Here is an 18,766-nt window from a genome sequence, read left to right as displayed (position 1 = left end):
CAATTTCACATTTATAGACAAAATTGACAGGTTTCAAGCACTTATAGTTTTGACTACTGATTCTTTAAAGGGTTTGAATGAATGACACTTTTATGGATTGTTGTAAAGGGAGATATTTTTTACAAGTATAAAGTACTGAATTAATGTTTTTAAAGCTTTTTTATACACATCATATTGTACTATAGGGTTCATTGCTTTGATACAGTCTAAAATATGTGAAGGGGAAAGCAAATGCCATAGCTTAACTGAGATAACGGGAGGCATAAGTAGAGGACATAGGTTGGCATCAGGAGTATGAGGTGGACCATTTGAACTTGCTTTTCAGATGGTTCCTCACGGAAATCATAGCTCATGACAGCTCCGAGAAAGCAGGAACCACAACTCTTTTGAAAAGTTGGTTTGACTTCAAGAAAATTGTTTGGGAACGGACCATATTTATCCCAGAATAGAGACTTCCAGATCTAGCGCGCAGCATCCATGACCCTAAAGGAATTTATGGAAATCAGATACCCTGGGAATGGAGTTGGGATTATCACAAACAGGACATGCCCAACAATGTTAAAGAGCTCCCAAGTAGCTAAATGTCCAGACCCATCTTGTGGAGTTAGAGTACTGCCAGATATGCTAACTGCCTTAGTGACTACGTTCAGGTTTCCCCCACCTCACTGTTGGTATTCGTCCGCTCATATTTTTGCTTTTTGGAGATACAGCAAATCTAATAAGAAATCCATTGTTGGATTCTGAGTTCAGGGAAGTGGTAAAAAATGGAGTACCAATGTAGAAAGCATAAAAATAGATGAGAGCGCAATAGTTTGGAAAGGGAAGAATGAAATGTTCTGGAAATCAGCTAGAAACATGAGTTTTTACAGAATTTTGTATCTCCTAGCTCTGAATGCCAATGGCTGCTGGAAATATGCTTATTATTTGATTACTTACAATGGTCAGAGGCTAGATTTAAGTCTTGTTTCAGCGACGTCAGCCACAGTTTAACAAAGTGCAATGATCAGTCAGTTTACCTTAGTGCAAAACAGTATAGCAGGCTCAGTTGTATATGTGAACTTGGTTTGCACTGCATCCTCCAGCATTTACAGTTTCTCTAGCCACTGATGTAATTGGCGTGCTCCTATCAGTCAGGGATAGTTGCTGTCACGCGAGACGATATTCTTGCTCAGTTTCTTTCTCCAATACAACTTTCATTCCCTCCTTTGCCTCTCACAGCCTGGTGCTCGGGGAGCTACTCTGTTCACTACTGACATTCTCCCTCAAATACTTCTTGGCTGCCCCTCTGTGCTGTACAGTGCTTTGGTTTCCAGCTATAACCATCTGTAGTCTATCAGGCTTCTCTCACACTCTGGTTAGGACTTCACACCTCATTCTCTAATCCAATAAACCCATTCAGGGCTAAAATCTAGCCTAATATAGCTGTCCTGGAGATACCTGTACTTAGCATTTGTAATACAAAGACATAATTTTTGATACAGAGATAGTAGGAACTGCAGATGCTGGAAAATCTGAGATAACAAGGTCTAGAGCTGGATGAACACAGCAGGCCAAGCAGCATCAGAGGGGCAGGAAAGCTGATGTTTCGGGTCTAGACCCTTCTTCAGAAATCAATCTTGATTTGTACTTTCATTTGATGAAATTCAATTTCCAGTCACAGAAAACTTGTGCACCACTGTTTGCAGTTCAATGTTTAATTTTATTCCCTACTGTGACCCAGTCACCACATTGTAAAATGGACTGCTCAATACTAAGCTAACTATAATGAGTGTTTTGTTCTAATTTCCAAATAAGTGCCAAATCCGGCCACTGCACACTGCCTGGGACTCGGCCCAGTGCTATCCACCTTAGCAGACCTGCTACCTCTCTCCTTCTGCCTATCTTTGATGTAGGTGCCATAGGTCCCAAATACACCTCCAGGAAATGTGCCTTTTGCATTTGTAGTGTCATCAAACTCAGCCTTGAAAATATTACAGTTTGTGGGTCAATTTTCTGGTTTTGTCAGTTCAATCTGATAACTGTTACGATTTCAACTGATGTTTGTATCAAACAAGTCAGATCTCAGAATGGAATCTGGCTAATGCATCGTTCCTCTAATTTAACATGGCAGTTTTTCACTGAAACATAAACATACCAGGCTGCAGATTTGCTTTTAACAATAAAGCTGAAGTTTACTCCAGAAAGGTTTAAAAACAAACAAGCTATCTACAGATAATATGGATTAAAAGACCTGTAATTGTATTTTGATTGAGCATGAATATCAAACTGGGCAAACGAGGACATTTAGAGTACAGTAAAAAGAAACAAAGGATGTCTTTTTGCTGTGTGTCAGGTTATATATTATTCTGATTTCCTGCTTCATTTTTTCCTGTGGAGAAACAAGTGGAGGCTAGGAATCTTGTGGAAATAAATACTGATGTATTGAAAACAGTCCACATTACAGAACAGGAAGTGCTGGCAGTCTTAAAAATATAAAGGTGGATACATCTCCAGGAAATGATCAATTTTATCCCAGGACATTGTGGGAAGCTAGGGATGAAATTGCAGGGGCCCTAGCAGTGATATTTATATCATCTATAGCCAAAGGTGAGATGCTGGAGGGTGGTTAATGTTATGGCTTTATTTAATAAAGGTTCTAAGAAGAAGCCTGGGGACTACAGACCTGACATCAGTGGTGGGTAAGTTGTTGGAGGGGATTCAGCATTTGGAGAGTCAAGAACTAATTAGGGATAGTGAGCATGGCTTTGTAAGTGGGAAACTGTGTCTCATAAACTTGATTGGGTTTTTTCAGGACATAACCAAAAAGATTGATGAAGGCAGCGCGTTAGACGTTGTCTATATGGACTTTAGTAAACCCTTTGACAAGGTTCTGCATGGTAGACTAATTAGTAAAGTTAGATCACATGGGATTCAAGGTGTGCTTGCTATTTGAAGACAAAATTGGCTCAACGGTAGGAGACAGAGGGTGGTGGTGGAGGGCTGTTTGTTGGACTGGAGGCCTGTGACCAGTGGTGTTTTGCAGGGAGCAGCGCTGGGTCCATTTTTGTTAGTCATATTTATATAAATGAGTTGGATGAGAAGTTAGGAAGCATAGTAAGTTTGCAAACAACACCAAAATTTGTGGTATAGTTTACAGTGAAGAAGGTTATTTAAGATTTCAAAGAGATCTTGATCAATTGGGCCAATGGGCTGAGGAGTAGCAGATGGAGCTTAATTTGGACAAATGTGAGGTATTGCATTTTGGTAAAACAAACAGGGGCAGGACTTATTCAGTTAATGATAGGGTCCTGGGGAGGGTTATTGAACAATGACCTAGGGTTTCAGGTACATAGTTCCTTGAAAGTTGCCTCAAAGGTAGAGAGGGTGGGTGAGAAGGCGTTTAGCACACAGGTCTTCATTCCTGTGACTATTGTGTATAGGAGTTAGGACATCATGTTGAGCTTGCACAGGGCATCAGTGAGGCCACTTTTGGAGTACTGGTGGCCCTGCTATAGCAAGGATATTATTACATTGGAGACAGTTCAGAAAAGATTTACCAGGATGCTGGCAGGATTGGAGGGCTCGAGCTATAGAAGGAGATGCTAGATAGAACATAGAACATAGAAAAGTACAGCACAGTACAGGCCCTTCGGCCCACGATGTTGTGCTGTGGAATATTCCTAATCCAAAAATAAAATAACCTAACCTACATTCCCCTCAATTCACCGCTGTCCATGTGCATGTCCAGCAGTCGCTTAAATGTCACTAATGACTCCACATCCACGACTACCACTGGTAAACTATTCCATGTGCTCACAACTCTCTGGGTGAAGAATCTCCCTTTGACGTCTCCTCTATACCTTCCTCCTAACACCTTAAAACTATGACCCCTCGTGGCAGTCAATCCTGCCCTGGGGAAAAGTCTCTGGCCATCGACTCTATCCGTGCCTCTCATTACCTTGTACACCTCGATCAGGTCACCTCTCTTCCTCCTTCTCTCCAGACAGAAAAGTCTGAGGTCAGTCAACCCCTCCTCGTAAGACAAGCCCTCCAGTCCAGGCAGCATCCTGGTAAACCTCCTTTGCACCCTCTCCAAAGCCTCCACATCTTTCCTATAATAGGGTGACCAGAACTGGACACAATATTCCAAGTGTGGTCACAGCAGGGTTTTGTCGAGCTGCAGCATAAACTCGTGGCTCTTAAACTCAATCCCTCTGTTAATGAAAGCCAAAACACCATATGCTTTCTTAACAACCTTATCCACCTGGGTGGCAACTTTGAGGGAGCTATGCACTTGAACACCAAGATCCTGCTGTTCCTCTACACTGTCGAGAATCCTGCCTTTAATCCTATATTCAGCATTTAAGTTCGACCTTCCAAAATGCATCACTTCGCATTTATCCAGGTTGAACTCCATGTGCCATTTCTCAGCCTAGTTCTGCATTCTGTCAATGTCTCGCTGAAGCCTGCAATAGCCCTCGATACCATCCACGGCACCTCCAACCTTTGTGTCATCAGCAAACATACTAACCCACCCCTCAATCTCCTCATTCAAGTCATTTATAAAAACTACAAAGAGCAGAGGGCTACCCTGATGCCAAGAGGTCCAAGTAGTCTGGCAGTCATTTCGGAAATGTCTTTGATGTAGGGGAGAGTGGTTATGGTTTTTGAGTCCGTTTTGTCTGTTTGTTTGGGTTTATTGCTGAGGAATCGGCGGACTATGTTCATAGGGTACCCATTCTTTTTGAATACGCTGTATAGGCATCAGGGTCGCCCACAAACCCACCACCACACTAAAACAGCAGCTAATGAACTTAAAAGACCCTATACAGACAACCAACAAAACGAACGTCATCTACAAAATACCTTGCAAGAACTGTGACAAACACTACATTGGACAAACTGGCAGGAAGCTAGCCACCAGGATACATGAACATCAACTAGCCACAAAACGACACGACCCACTATCACTAGTATCCTTACATACAGATGAGGAAGGACACCACTTGGATTGGGACAACACATCCATCCTAGGACAAGCCAAACAGAGACACGCACGAGAATTCCTAGAAGCATGGCATTCCAACTGGAACTCCATCAACAAACACATTGGCTCCAAATCAATCTACCATCCCCTGAGAAAAAGAACAGGAAATGACATCACCAACCCAAGGAAGCCTAACCAGATAAATAGAAAGCGGGACATAACACCAGCGCTTTTGTCGGAGGCTCACTGATGATGTTACCTAGAATGGTGATGAAACGTCTGAAAACTAACCTTCCAGCTCAGCGAGCAAACTCATATTTTAAGCTATATTAATTTGCATTTTTGCTAGACATGACTTTTAAGAAATATTTTGTATGAGTTGTCATTAGTTACAATTTACAATCAGAATTGCAAGTCCAAACAAATGTTGGTGTAGTTATTACTTATCACATCCACATAGCCAGAGAGAAAAGGAGCAAGGAAGAAGCAAGATTTTAAAGGGCATATTAATGGGGGAGGTGATGGCCTAGTAGTATTATCACTGACTGCTTTTTCAAAGACCAGACAGCATCTGGGGACCAGAGTTTAAATCCTGCCATGGCAGATGGTAGAATCTGAATTCAATAAGTATCTGGAATTAAGAATCTAACGCTCATTGTCAGGAAAAACCCATCCAGTTCACTAACGCCCTTTAGGGAAGGAAACTGCCATCCTTACCTGGGTCTGACCTACATTGACTCCAGGCCCACAGCAATGTGGCTGACTCTTAACTGCCTTCTGGGCAGTAAATGCTACCTAGCCAGCAACACCCTCATCCAGTGGATGAATAAAGGGAAAAAAGACATCTCCGCATAATAGTTGCATAGCTGTAATATTCCTTGCAAGAAAAGAATTGCAACTTGCTTTTGTATAATTGCATGAATTTCACAGTTTGCAGCACAAAAATCATTCAGCTCATCTAGTGTATGTACGTATTTATATTCTGCAACCTAAACAAACCCTATATCCTCTGTTCCTTTCTACCTCATACTAACCATTCATTTTCTGCTGTAAAGCTCATGTCATTCTAGGCTAGTATTCCAACACATTAAAGCCAGCCTATTTTCTACCTTCCATAAATGCAAGGTCATCCAAAATTTAGCTCTCATTTACACAATTTGCCCCAAAATCTGTGCACATTGCATTCACTAACTTCCTTTGGTTCCCCAACTCTCAGATAAGCAACACAACAAATGCAAAATTCTCATCCATGCTGTCAAATCCCTGCAAAGGCCCCATCTTTATAATCTCTTCCAGCCCCACAACCTTCCAAGCTCCTTCAAAATCTAGCTTTTACAGCTTCCTCAACTTTAATTGTTCTATTATTAGCAGTTGTACCAAAGCCTACATGTTAGAACTCCCGTGCTAAACATTCTCCTCTTAAGATGCTCCCTAGACAACTAGGCCAAGATTTTGACTGGATGTCCAATTATCAGCCGCATGTCCTTGGGTCAAATTTTGTTTAATAAGGTTACTGAAGTAATTTGGGATTGTTTATGTTAAAAGCACTATATCAGTACAAGTTGGCTGAGCTGTTGGTCCTCTTTAATGCATCAATGCTATTTACCTCAAGTAGAGAGAGTGTCACATTATAACCATCATCTATGGAATATGTTACTCCTCTCTTTTTCATTAGATTTATTAATGACATCTTTACATCCTCTAGTTTTGAACTCCCTCACTAATAGAATCATCTCCATATCTACCCCATAAAATTGCTTATTTGTTTTAAGGACCCAACCCATTCATCTATTGTCAAAAACATTTGTCTTGAATTGCAAGATGTTTAAATATTTTCAAAGGGCTTTAGATTAACAAAAAACAGGCAAGGAAATTGTTGGAGGAAAGAACGGATATGTTGGTGTACAGATCAGGCAATATTTCAGCAGTATTGCTATTTGAAAAGGCTGAATTTTCACATGGAAGAAACTAACGTCATCATCTAGTCTTCACCTCACGAAGGCAACATGTTCTATTGGACTACATATCACTGTTGGAATTAAGTGGCCAACATGGATATCGTAACAAGTGGTATTTGAAGCTCCAAACTCACAACTAAAAGATATCTTGCCAAAATTATGATCACAGCATTGCGCTTAAGTCAAGATCCCCTCTTCACCACCCTGCCCCAGTGCTATACTCTCATTTTACCAGTAACAGTTTAAGGAAGTGAAACCTAAAAAGAGTTGTAGAGAAAGGCATTTAAAGGCACTCTATGCTCCAAAATTACTCAAAATATGACGTGGAAAATTGATATTATTGCTGCATTAAAATGAAAAGGCCAAAAAATTATAAATATCATCACTGCTGCAACATTTTCAAAGAATTTCAGTAAGAAATTAACTTATTACCATGTTTCCAAATATACTCATTACAGAATTTATTAACTATAATAGTCTCAAGAATAATCAATGCAACTGCAACATAACATATATGGTTAGCATTAATGGAATCAGATTCGAATTTCAATTTAACACCCATCTGGAACTAGACAAAACTGGACTGGATTCTGGAACTCTTGAAATTCCAGCACTCAAAAGGATAATGCTGGATTTGGACAGCATTTATAAACTTCTTCAAAAAAAGTTAAATTGTTTTCTTTAGATTTTTCATATCCTGTATAGTAGATTTCTGTTAAGCAATTTGTAAAATGTACTTCTCTGAATCTGTACTGCATTACAATATTAGTGGCTCTTAGCAACCAAGAAATTAAAAAAGACAACTTAGAGACATTCAATACTAAGTGACCCACCTACACTGAAGATTGTATTCAGTATAATAAAGTATGATTTATTAAGAGAAATTAACTTTCTTTAGTAATGTTGATTTTGTAAATTAGATTAACCCCTTTAGGAGCCTGAACCAATGTCCTTGGCTTCTCTTGCATCAGCAACATCAGTTGGCACTTCCACAGTCATTCCATCCATCCATTTCTTTAGGCAGATCTGGCAACCCAAACGAGATCTGAAAATCAAATTGAATGATATTTTAAAAACACAAGACTCATTAGATAAGCTTATTGCAAAGTATTATTTTGGGAAATATTCCAAGGAGCTGATTCTTCAGTATCAATATTGTCATTATAATTCTAAATACCTAAAATGACTACCTTTATTGTAAAAAAAACTTCAATGTTCCAGCAAATAAGAAAAAGTCTGCACTTTGTCTCTAAATTGTTACCAGTTGTGTAGTAAAATATGCTGAGTACTTCGACAAAAACACTGATTCAGAACATCACGAGACTTACCTTTGAAGTTATTAGAATTATCAAGTACAGGTCCATTCCAATCAGCTATGATAAATGTCACCACAACACAGACTGACTGGACACAATTAACAACGTGACTAACAAATTATGCTCAATATGAAGAGATTTCATTTTATATTCTACTCATGTATTTCTCCATGTAGGTTAAGAAAACAGAATTTGCAACAGTCAAACAAGATGGATAAGAAAGGAAATTCGTGAGGCAACCATAATTCATTCAACCTAAATAGATAATTTCATATTCAAATACTTGCTACATGTAGGGGAGTTCAAAATTACAGGGCATGGGTGTACAGGTTAAAAGGGAAAGATTTTAAAAAGGACTGGAGGAGCAACTTTTTCCATACAGAGGGTGGTGTACATATGGAATGAACTGCCAAAGAAGTGTTAGATGCAGGTACAGTTACAACATTTAAAAAGACATTTGGAGAGGTTTAGTGGGATATGAGCCAAATAGAACCAGTTTAGATGGGGAAACCTAGTTGGCATAAATGACTTGGAGAGAGGGGTCTGTTTCTGTGCTGTATGACTGCAATTGTTAGTCTAACCAAATTCTGGAGTATTTTTAGTCCCAAGAATAAGTCTTCAATCTTTTAGGAAAAATACTAACAAACTATTAAAAATAACTAATGAAGCAATGGAAACTCAAATAATTTTACAGACTTACAGAACAAGCTAAGGCACCTCATTACATTAGAAACAGAAAAAGTAGGAGTGATAATGCTACTGTCTAGCTTTATGCCATACTTTCACTCTCTCCTCTTCCCCATCCCTCATATTGACATCTAGTTAAATATTCAAATACGTTACAAACTGTACCTTTAAATGAAACATATTGTTTCACTTGAGGTTTGAGAGCTCCTCAAATTTATTTCAGGTTGACTCAAACTCTTGACTGTCTACCAATTCTTCGAACCTCTTAAGAGATTGTTTTAACAGCACAGAGCCATCCAGCTGCCTGTTTCCTTTCCCACAAGATGACTAAAAATTAGCACTCACTCAGTTATACAGCATATAAACAGGCCCTTCAGTCCAACTTGGCCGCTCTGACCAGATGTCCCAAACTGACCTAGTCCCATCTGCCAGCATTGGGCCCATATCCTTCTAAACCCTTCCTATTCATATACCCATCCAGATGCCTTTCAAAGCGTTGTGAATGTACCCACATCTGCTGCCACCTCTGGCTACCCCTAAAGACTCTGACCTGTCCTCTTCCAATCAGCTGCGACCCAGGAACTACTTTATAGCGAAGCCTAAACTGTCCCAAGTAGCCTTCTGAAAGTACAAACAAAGAGCAGGAGGAGAGTTTCCAGCCATTCAAGCCTGTTCCACCACAATTTCATGGCTGAACTGACTACAAACTCAAACCTACCATGGGGTTGGTGGGGGTGGGGGGGGCGCGAGAGAGAGCACAAGCGTGAGAGCGAGCGCGAGGAGGGAGGAGGGAGAGAGACAGACTAGCACGAGCTTTCATTTTTCACTAGTGGCCATACCCCTCGATTCTCCCATAACAGAAAATAACTTGTACAAATCTACCCTCGGTATATTTTAAGTTTCAATCATAGCACTTCTGAACCCTAAACTTCAATAGATATCAGCTAAAAACCTTACAAAGCACTACAATAACTGAATAGCCATAAAACAGCTTATTCCAGCCTTTAAAGGTCAGGATACCTTCTCCCAACCTGGGCTGATGCACAGTAGTGACACTGGAACAGGAGGAGGTCATTCAGCTCAAACTTACTTTACCGTTCAATACAATTATGTCTGTTCATCCACTTCAATGCCTCCTCTCTCCACATTATACTCAAATCCCTTTATGTCACTGACAGATTACCAAATGCCAATCTCTATTTAAAATATACTCAACTGACATCCACAGCGCTCTGGACCAGACAATTCCAAAGATTCACAAACCGTTAATGTCTCTTGATAGCAGTCTTCAGTGTTGGTTTTAAAATAGTATTTCTGGGTTTTCAGCCAGAGTAGTAACATTAATTAATTAAATTAGTAACATTGTTAACTCTAGTAAAAAACATTCATGTAACAGTGCTACATAATGACCAGTTGGAACATGGGAAAAAGGAAAATCACATTTACCTCCCAATGATCTTCAATGCAATCCCAGAATTTCCCTTTAGCAATATTTTGACAGTCAGTACACAGCACAAGCTAAACTAGGACAACGTCAAGTACCAAAATTAAAAAAAGCAGGGTCTAGTACTTGCACACCTTTTAAACCTTCAAAACTCTTCACCATTGATAAGTGTAAGGTCTAACAAAAATCTGGCAGATGCAGCATGTGGAAAAATGTGAAGTTACTCACTTTGGCAGGAAGTGTTAAGAAAGTAGCATGTTCTTCAAATAGAGAACAGCTGCAGAATTCCGTGGTGAAGAGAGTTTTAGGTGAGTCAGTAAAACTTTTATGCAGGGACAGCTAGTGATCAAGGCTAAATGGAATGCTATTCTTCATAATAAAAGGCATTAAAACATAAGTAAAGACACTATGCTTCAGTGACACAGGGCACCGGGGAGAACACATTTTGAATATTGTACAGTTTTGGTCTTATTATAAAGGAGGGTGTATGTGCATTCTTTGTAGGCAGTTCAGAGAAGGGTTGATCAAAATGAGTGGGTTGGATTACTTTCACTGGAGTTTAGAGGAGCGGTTGGTGATTGGATTTTAAGTCTACAAGATCCGGAATAGACTACAGAAGGTGGACATCAAAAGACAAATTTAGAACAGGGGAATACGTCTTTAAAATTAGGGACTGGCCTTTTAGGACAGAGAGGAGGGAGATGTTTTCTCAGAGGGTTCTATGACCTTGGAGCACACAGCTTAAAAGGTTATTATAAGGGAGAGGAATATGGGACTTGACATACAAGTCCCACGGAATGGCACAGCAGGCTTGAAGGGTTTTTGCAGGTTTGTATCTTCAGATGAAACAAGATTTATTCAGCTAAATGGGTGCAGACGACATTCAAAATAGTTCAATACCATCTAGGATATGATGATCCATTAATTCATCTCCATAATACTGGAATAAATATCTCAGAATCATTGAATACTCAGAGTGGAAGCAGGACAAAATGAACCAAGCCAATTACTGCTCCTCGATCAAACTGATGGAAGGTATCAACAGTGCTATTAAGCAACACCTGCTCAGCAATAATCTGCGCATTGATGCCCAAATTGGACTCCACCAGGGTCACATAGCTCCTGACCTCATGACAGCCTTTGTTCAAACATGGACAAAAAACCTGAATTCTAGAAGTCAGGCGAGAGTGATAGCCCCTGACATTAGGGCTGCATTCGATCAAATGTGGCATCAAGGAGCCCTAGCAAAACTGGAATCATTGCTATTAGGGGAAAACACTCCACTGGCTGTTATCACACCTGGCAGATAGGAAGATGGTTCTGGTTGTGGAAGGTCATCCATCTCAGCTCCAGGATATCTCTGTAGAAATTTCTCAGGGCAATATCCTAGGTCCAACGATCTTCAGCTGCTTCATCAATGACGTTCAGTCCATCATAAGGTCAGAAGTAGGGATGTTCGCCAATGATTGCACAAGGTTCAGCACCATTTGCAACTCCTCAGATACTGAAGCATTCCAGATTCAAATGCAACAAGATCTGGGCAATATCCAGGCTTGGGCTGATAAGTGGCAAGTAACATTTGCGTCACTCGCTACAACCAGCTCCAATAAGAGACAAATCTCAGCACCCCTCAGCATTCAATGGTGTCACTATCATAGAATGCCCCACGATCAACATCCAGAGGTTATCACTGACAGAAACTCAAGTGGACTTACCATATAAGCACAGTGGCTACAACAGCAGGTCAGAGGCTAGGAATACTGCAGCAAGTAACTCACTTCCTAACTCCTGAAAGCCAGTCCACCATCTACAAGGCACAAGTCAGGAGTATGATGGACTACTCCCCACTTGCCCGGATGAGTGCAGCTCCAACAACACTCAAAGCTTGACATCGTGCAAGACAAAGCAGCCTGCTTGTTTAACATTACATCCATAAGTATCCATTCCCTCCATGACCAACACTCAGTAGTAGCAGCAGTGTGTGCTATCTACAAGATATACTGCAGAAATTCACCAAAAATCCTCAGGTAGTACCTTCCGAACCCATGGCTACTTCCATCTAGAAGGAAAAAGGCAGCAGATATCCAGTTCTGGGCGCCCAATTATAGGAAAGATGTGGATGCTTTGGAGACGGTTCAGAGGAGGTTTACCAGGATGCTGCCTGGACTGGAGGGCTTATCTTATGAAGAGAGGTTGACTGAGCTCGGTCTCTTTTCATTGGAGAAAAGGAGGAGGAGAGGGGACCTAATTGAGGTATACAAGATAATGAGAGGCATAGATAGAGTTGATAGCCAGAGACTATTTCCCAGGGCAGAAATGGCTAGCACGAGGGGTCATAGTTTCAAGCTGGTTGGTGGAAAGTATAGAGGGGATGTCAGAGGCAGGTTCTTTACACAGAGAGTTGTGAGAGCATGGAATACGTTGCCAGCAGCAGTTGTGGAAGCAAGGTCATTGGGGTCATTTAAGGGACTTCTGGACATGTATATGGTCACAGAAATTTGAGGGTGCATACATGAGGATCAATGGTCGGCACAACATTGTGGGCTGAAGGGCCTGTTCTGTGCTGTACTGTTCTATGTTCTATATACGGGAACAACACCACCTGAAAGCTTCCTCCAAGCCACTCACCAGCCTGACTTGGCAATATAATTGCCGTTCCTTCATTGTCATTGGGTCAATATCCTGGAATTCCCTCTCTCATGGCTATGTGGGTCAATCCACAGCAAGTGAATTGCAGCTCACCACAACCTTCTCAAGGACAACTGGAGACAGGCAATAAATGTTGGTCAGCCAGTGATGCACACATCCCACAAATGAATTTTTTCTACAAAAGGCCATTCGTCCCATCCAGTCTACACCTACCCTCTGAAGAGCATCCCATCCAGAATCACCCTCCTAACCTATCCTTGTACCCCTGCATTTCCCCTGGGTCATCCACCTACCCTGCACATCCACGGGCTATCAGAGGAAACTGGAGCACCAAGAAACCCAGACAGAACGTGCAATCTCCACACAGTCAGAGGGTGGAATTGGGTCTGGGTTCCCGATGCTGTGAGACAGCAGTGCTAATAACAGAGTCACCATGCAGCCTGTAATCATCATCATCTTCACTGGCACAAGGTGGCTGCAACATAAACATTCTATTGGACAGAACGCAGCAGCTCAATGAGGAATTCTCAACCCAATTCTATTGTCACAGCACCATCAGCACAAGGACTGTCGCAGTTAAAGGGAAAGCCCACCCTCAACCGTCCAATGAAACCAGTCATGGTCAATATATACCAGCATCTGTGTGTCATATCCCATAGTTTTAAGAACTAAACGTGAATAGAACAATTGCACAGCTTCTTCCATTTCTTTGTGTGGAGAAGATATGTTGTTGTAACTGGATTTCCTGAATACCAGATATATCCCAAAATGGTACAGTCCTGTGCTTAACACTTTCAGTTGAGATTTGAGAACTGTCGTGACTGCTGTATGAAAGCACGTAGCTCCAAAAGCTTTAGTCACCCCAATTACTTCTTCAACAGTAGTTCCATTGCCCAAATTAAATTTAACCACTTCATCCTCACTTACAAATACTCCACAGAAAACTACCATTATCTCCAATGTATTTTCCCTTGTCAAGGTTGTAATCTTCAGACTTTTGCTTTTTGCGCACATCTTCTCAGCTGTCTCAGCACTACTGCCCGCCCCTCTCCTTTACAGTACCTTTCAAAAATTTCCTTCTACTTTTCCAACCTCTCCCCACCTGATTCAACATTAGCTTTCCTAATGCCAACTTGTTATCCACCTGGGGACTTGCATATTAGAGACAGTAAACAAAATTGTTGCATCAATCATTAGATTCAAACATACTAACATCAAGATCTGTAATTAGTGTAAGATAAACTGAAAGTCTTACGTTTCTGTGAGGCCATAGGCTAGATCCAACATATCCATTTCTTCATCAGTGATGTCATCCAATTTCTTGTAAATGGGCTCTTCAAAGATTAGATGACAGGTAGAGCATGCCAAGGTTCCTTCACACGCACCTAAGAGTGAGGTAAATATAGTGTCGCCAACTGTATTTGCAACTACAACTACACAACTGAAACTACTTTTGGAAGACTGCCAGCTTGGTGGATAAAGCAAAGATCGAAGCTAATTTTCTGAAGTATAGGTTTAAAATATATACCAAAATATTCAAGTTTCATATCCAGCCCGTCACTGAAGGGTATTAGTCAAACAGTTCACAGTTCTATGTCACAGTTCATATTCTCCACCCATTGGTGTATCCTGGCCCTGCACTAAATCCCGTCAAATTTCACTACTGAACTTAGAAATTTTCTAAATCAGTTTATTTACATATTAGAACAATTCCACCACAATTCTAAAAGGAGCTGGCAAATGCAAATGGATGGCAATGCTGAAATAGATTCAAGAGCTCGTGACAGCCCATAGGGAAGGAGCAAAAACAGACCAGGTGATTTGGGAACCAACGAGCTCTGAAGGCTACTTGGAAAAAGATTTACTGATAGGCAGAAATCTGCAATTTGGGCAGTATTTTTTGTAAAGTGATCATCCTTGACCAGTAAACGTACCTTGGGAAGGAGGCTGTTAAAGAAGTTAGTGCCACTTCTACACACTCCAAATTAGTAACTTGGTGTTGGAGAAATTACAGCATTTGAAGGTAGAAACACAGGAGCAGAGATAGCATGGAAACCAGGTCTACCGTAAGCAAATTGTATACACCTGCTCCATTCTCCAAATATTATAGCCAGAGGCAGAATTGTGTGTTAAATGATAGTGAACAAACAAATCATTCGCATCTGATCTTAACTGCTAACCACCTTTTTTTAAAACCCTGTCTACCTACCCTCACCTTCAACAGGTGCATGCAGCTCATGAATCTCTCTGACACTAAGATCAACATAGAACATTACAGCACAGTACAGGCCCTTCGGCCCTCGATGTTGTGCCGACCTGTCACACCGATTTCAAGCCCATCTAACCTACACTATTCCATGTACGTCCATATGCTTGTCCAATGACGACTTAAATGTACCTAAAGTTGGCGAATCTACTACCGTTGCAGGCAAAGCGTTCCATTCCCTTACTACTCTGAGTAAAGACACTACCTCTGACATATGTCCTATATCTTTCACCCCTCAATTTAAAGCTATGCCCCCTCATGCTCGCCGTCACCATCCTAGGAAAAAGGCTCTCCCTATCCACGCTATCTAACCCTCTGATTATTTTATGTTTCAATTAAGGCCAATTGATCAGCTGTTTTGGTTGTATCCCCTTCTCTTGTCCACCCTTCTAAGTTTCATTTAATATATTCTTTACCTCAGCCCCAAAGTAACACCTTTCTTTAGTTTATTTGCTTCCCTTAGGCCCTCAGTTTTTTTTTCTGTCCATGAGATTCACCTCCCGTTCCCTCAAACCTATTCCCACTAAAATCACTGGCTACTCAACTTCTCTGCCTAATCACCATGATTACCAATTTCCAGTGACATAGCCAGCACACCACTGCTTTCCCTCAAATCAGCGTTAGTTTGCACACCACAGAGGAGACCCAACTGTACCTCATGTCCACCTCACTTGATTCCTCCACTGTTAAGTTAACTAGTCTGCTTATTGGACATCCAGTCCTGGCTAAGCACAAATTTCCTCCATGGAACGATAGGCAAGACTGAAGCCATTGCTTATGGTGCACGCCAAAGTCTGTTCTCTAACTACTGATTTCATCCCTTGCTCTGGCAACAGTCTGTGTTTAAACCAGTATGTTTGCAACCTTGTTACACTTTGATTCCAAGATGAAATTATACTTATTTTTTCCATGACCAATACGGATTATTTTCAATTCTGTAACATAGCCAGACTTAGCCTGTCTCAACTCATCTAAAGGCAAAATTTTTCACAATCTTAGCTGCATTTTGACTTGATCAATCCATTGTAATCCACTCTCCGACATTCCACAAATTTGGAATTACTAAAGGCATTCTGCTGTACCTTGTCTTGCCATAAATTCCATCCCTCTCACACTTACTTCCTGTAAATGTCAAGTAACAACTGGATTTCAAAATTTTCATTGTTTTCAAATTCCTTAATGCTCTCACCTACCCAATCTTTGTAATCTCCCACAGCCTGAGAAAACATCTGTGCTATGCTAATTCTGGCCTGACTTTACTTTTCATTGCTTGATAACTGCTGGCTTTATTGTCAGCTACGAAAGGCCCAAGCACTGGACTGCTCTTCCTACATCTCTTTGCCTCTTTAGTCCGTAAATGGCCAAGCTTTTCATCATTTAAACATATTTCCTGATGTTGCTTGATTTTAATAAAATCTTATTTTAAAGGTGAATTCAAAAAGGTGAAGTATAAATACAAGTCAAAGTTTAAATGTCATCTTAGCAGTTATCCACCTTGGCAGTTGTAACTGATGCACTTCTTGGAGATACTTTCTCAACTTGACTTTGAAGAAGCCAGAATTGCATGCTTTTATGACTCATACAATTAAAAAGTGATCATTTTCCACAGGCTTTGTTTATTGCAAAAATTGATGCAAGTAAATTTATTAGGAAAAATAATTAATTATTTGGCAATATGAGCACATAATTATGTTTTATATAAAACGTAACTAGGTCAAAATTTTTAACTCAAGATTTAAAAGACTTTTATTCCGTCATCCATCCGAGCTCTATATATGTGCAAGAGCCAAACAGTACTTATGCTATGTTAACAAAGTGTGAAGCTGGATGAACACAGCAGGCCAAGCAGCATCTCAGGAGCACAAAAGCTGACGTTTCGGGCCTAGACACTTCATCAGAGAGGGGGATGGAGAGAGGGTTCTGGAATAAATAGGGAGAGAAGGGGTGGCGGACCGAAGATGGAGAGAAAAGAAGATAGGTGGAGAGTATAGGTGGGGAGGTAGGGAGGGGACAGGTCAAGGAGGCGGGATGAGGTAGTAGGTAGGAAATGGAGGTGCGGCTTGAGGTGAGAGGAAGGGATGGGTGAGAGGAAGAACAGGTTAGGGAAGCGGAGACAGGTTGGGCTGGTTTCGGGATGCAGTGGGGGGAGGGGACGAGCTGCGCTGGTTTGTGATGCACTGGGGGGAGGGGAGATTTTGAAGCTTGTGAAGTCCACATTGATACCATTGGGCTGCAGGGTTCCCAAGCGGAATATGAGTTGCTGTCCCTGCAACCTTCGGGTGGCATCGTTGTGGCACTGCAGGAGGCCCATGATGGACATGTTGTCTGAGGAATGGGAGGGGGGAGTTAAAATGGTTCGCGACTGGGAGGTGCAGCTGTTTATTGCGAAGCGAGCGGAGGTTTTCTGCAAAGCGGTCCCCAAGCCTCCGCTTGGTTTCCCCACTAGAGGATGCCACATTCGGTACAATGGATACAGTATACCACATTGGCAGACGTGCAGGTGAACATCCGCTTAATATGGAGTCATCTTGGGGCCTGGGATGGGGGTGAGGGGGCAAGTGTAGCACTTCCTGCGGTTGCAGGGGAAGGTGCCGCGTGTGGTGGGGTTGGAGGGGACTGTGGAGAAGCGGACAAGGGAGTCACGGAGAGAGTGGTCTCTCCGGAAGTCAGACAAGGGTGGGGATGGAAAAATGGCTTGGGTGGTGGGGTCGGATTGTAGATGGCGGAAGTGTCGGAGGATGCTGCGTTGTATCCGGAGGTTGGTGGGGTGGTTTGAGAGAACGAGGGGGTTCCTCTTGGGGGCGGCGGGGTGTGAGGGATGTGTGGCGGGAAATGTGGGAGACGCGGTCAAGGGCGTTCTCGGCCGCTGCGGGGGAAGTTGCGGTCCTTGAAGAACGTGGACATCGTGGGAGCAGAACCGCCACCACCAAGTAATTACGCTATGGCAACTTGCATCTCCAAAAAATCCAAAATTCCCCTCTTTGCCCAATCATTAATTTCAAATTCACTTGTGGGATATGGGCATTGCTAGTTAGGCACATCCCAGTTGTTCTTGAGCTGCCTTCTACAAAAGCTGCTTCTATGTTCTCCAGGTAGACCCACAATGCCCATAGGGAGGGAATTCCAAGTTTTTCACCCACTGGTGCCAAAGGAACTGCAATATATTTCAAGTCAGGATGGTATCTGGCTTGATAGGGAATTGGCAGGGTTTGGCATTCTTATGTTATTTGCTGCCTGTGTCCTTCCAGATGAAAGTGGTCATGGGTTTACAGACTTAGTGAATTTCTGAAGTGCATCTTGCAAATGATACACACTGTTACCAAGCATTGCTGGTGGAGTGACATTTCTGGATGTGATACCAAATCAAGCAGGCTGCCTTGTCTTGGGTGGTGTCAAGCTCAAGTGTTGTTGGAGCTTCACTCATCCAAGCAAGTGAAGAGACAAGGTACTCGCTACAGTATTCTTAACTTCTGACCTGCT

At 41.7% G+C, this 18,766-nt stretch overlaps 1 protein-coding gene across 2 annotated transcripts in view; it reads right to left on the bottom strand.

Annotated features, from left to right (window-relative positions):
• Positions 1-7,360: 7,360 nt before the first annotated feature.
• Positions 7,361-18,766, bottom strand: part of fdx1 (ferredoxin 1) — a 31,461-nt gene continuing 20,055 nt past the window's right edge. For both annotated transcript variants that reach the window (XM_048533504.2, XM_048533505.2), the window contains exons 3-4: positions 14,276-14,405; positions 7,361-7,969 (exon numbers count right to left, since the gene is read on the bottom strand). In XM_048533504.2, the coding sequence (XP_048389461.1) occupies positions 7,855-7,969; positions 14,276-14,405 (245 nt within the window). In that variant the 3' untranslated portion in view covers positions 7,361-7,854. The remainder of the gene's footprint in view (positions 7,970-14,275; positions 14,406-18,766) is intronic.

This window comes from Stegostoma tigrinum, chromosome 6, assembly GCF_030684315.1.
Source record: "Stegostoma tigrinum isolate sSteTig4 chromosome 6, sSteTig4.hap1, whole genome shotgun sequence".
NCBI lineage: Eukaryota > Metazoa > Chordata > Chondrichthyes > Orectolobiformes > Stegostomatidae > Stegostoma > Stegostoma tigrinum.
The sequence above is the reverse complement of the archived record's forward strand: the minus strand, read 5'-3'. Positions and strand labels throughout refer to the sequence as shown.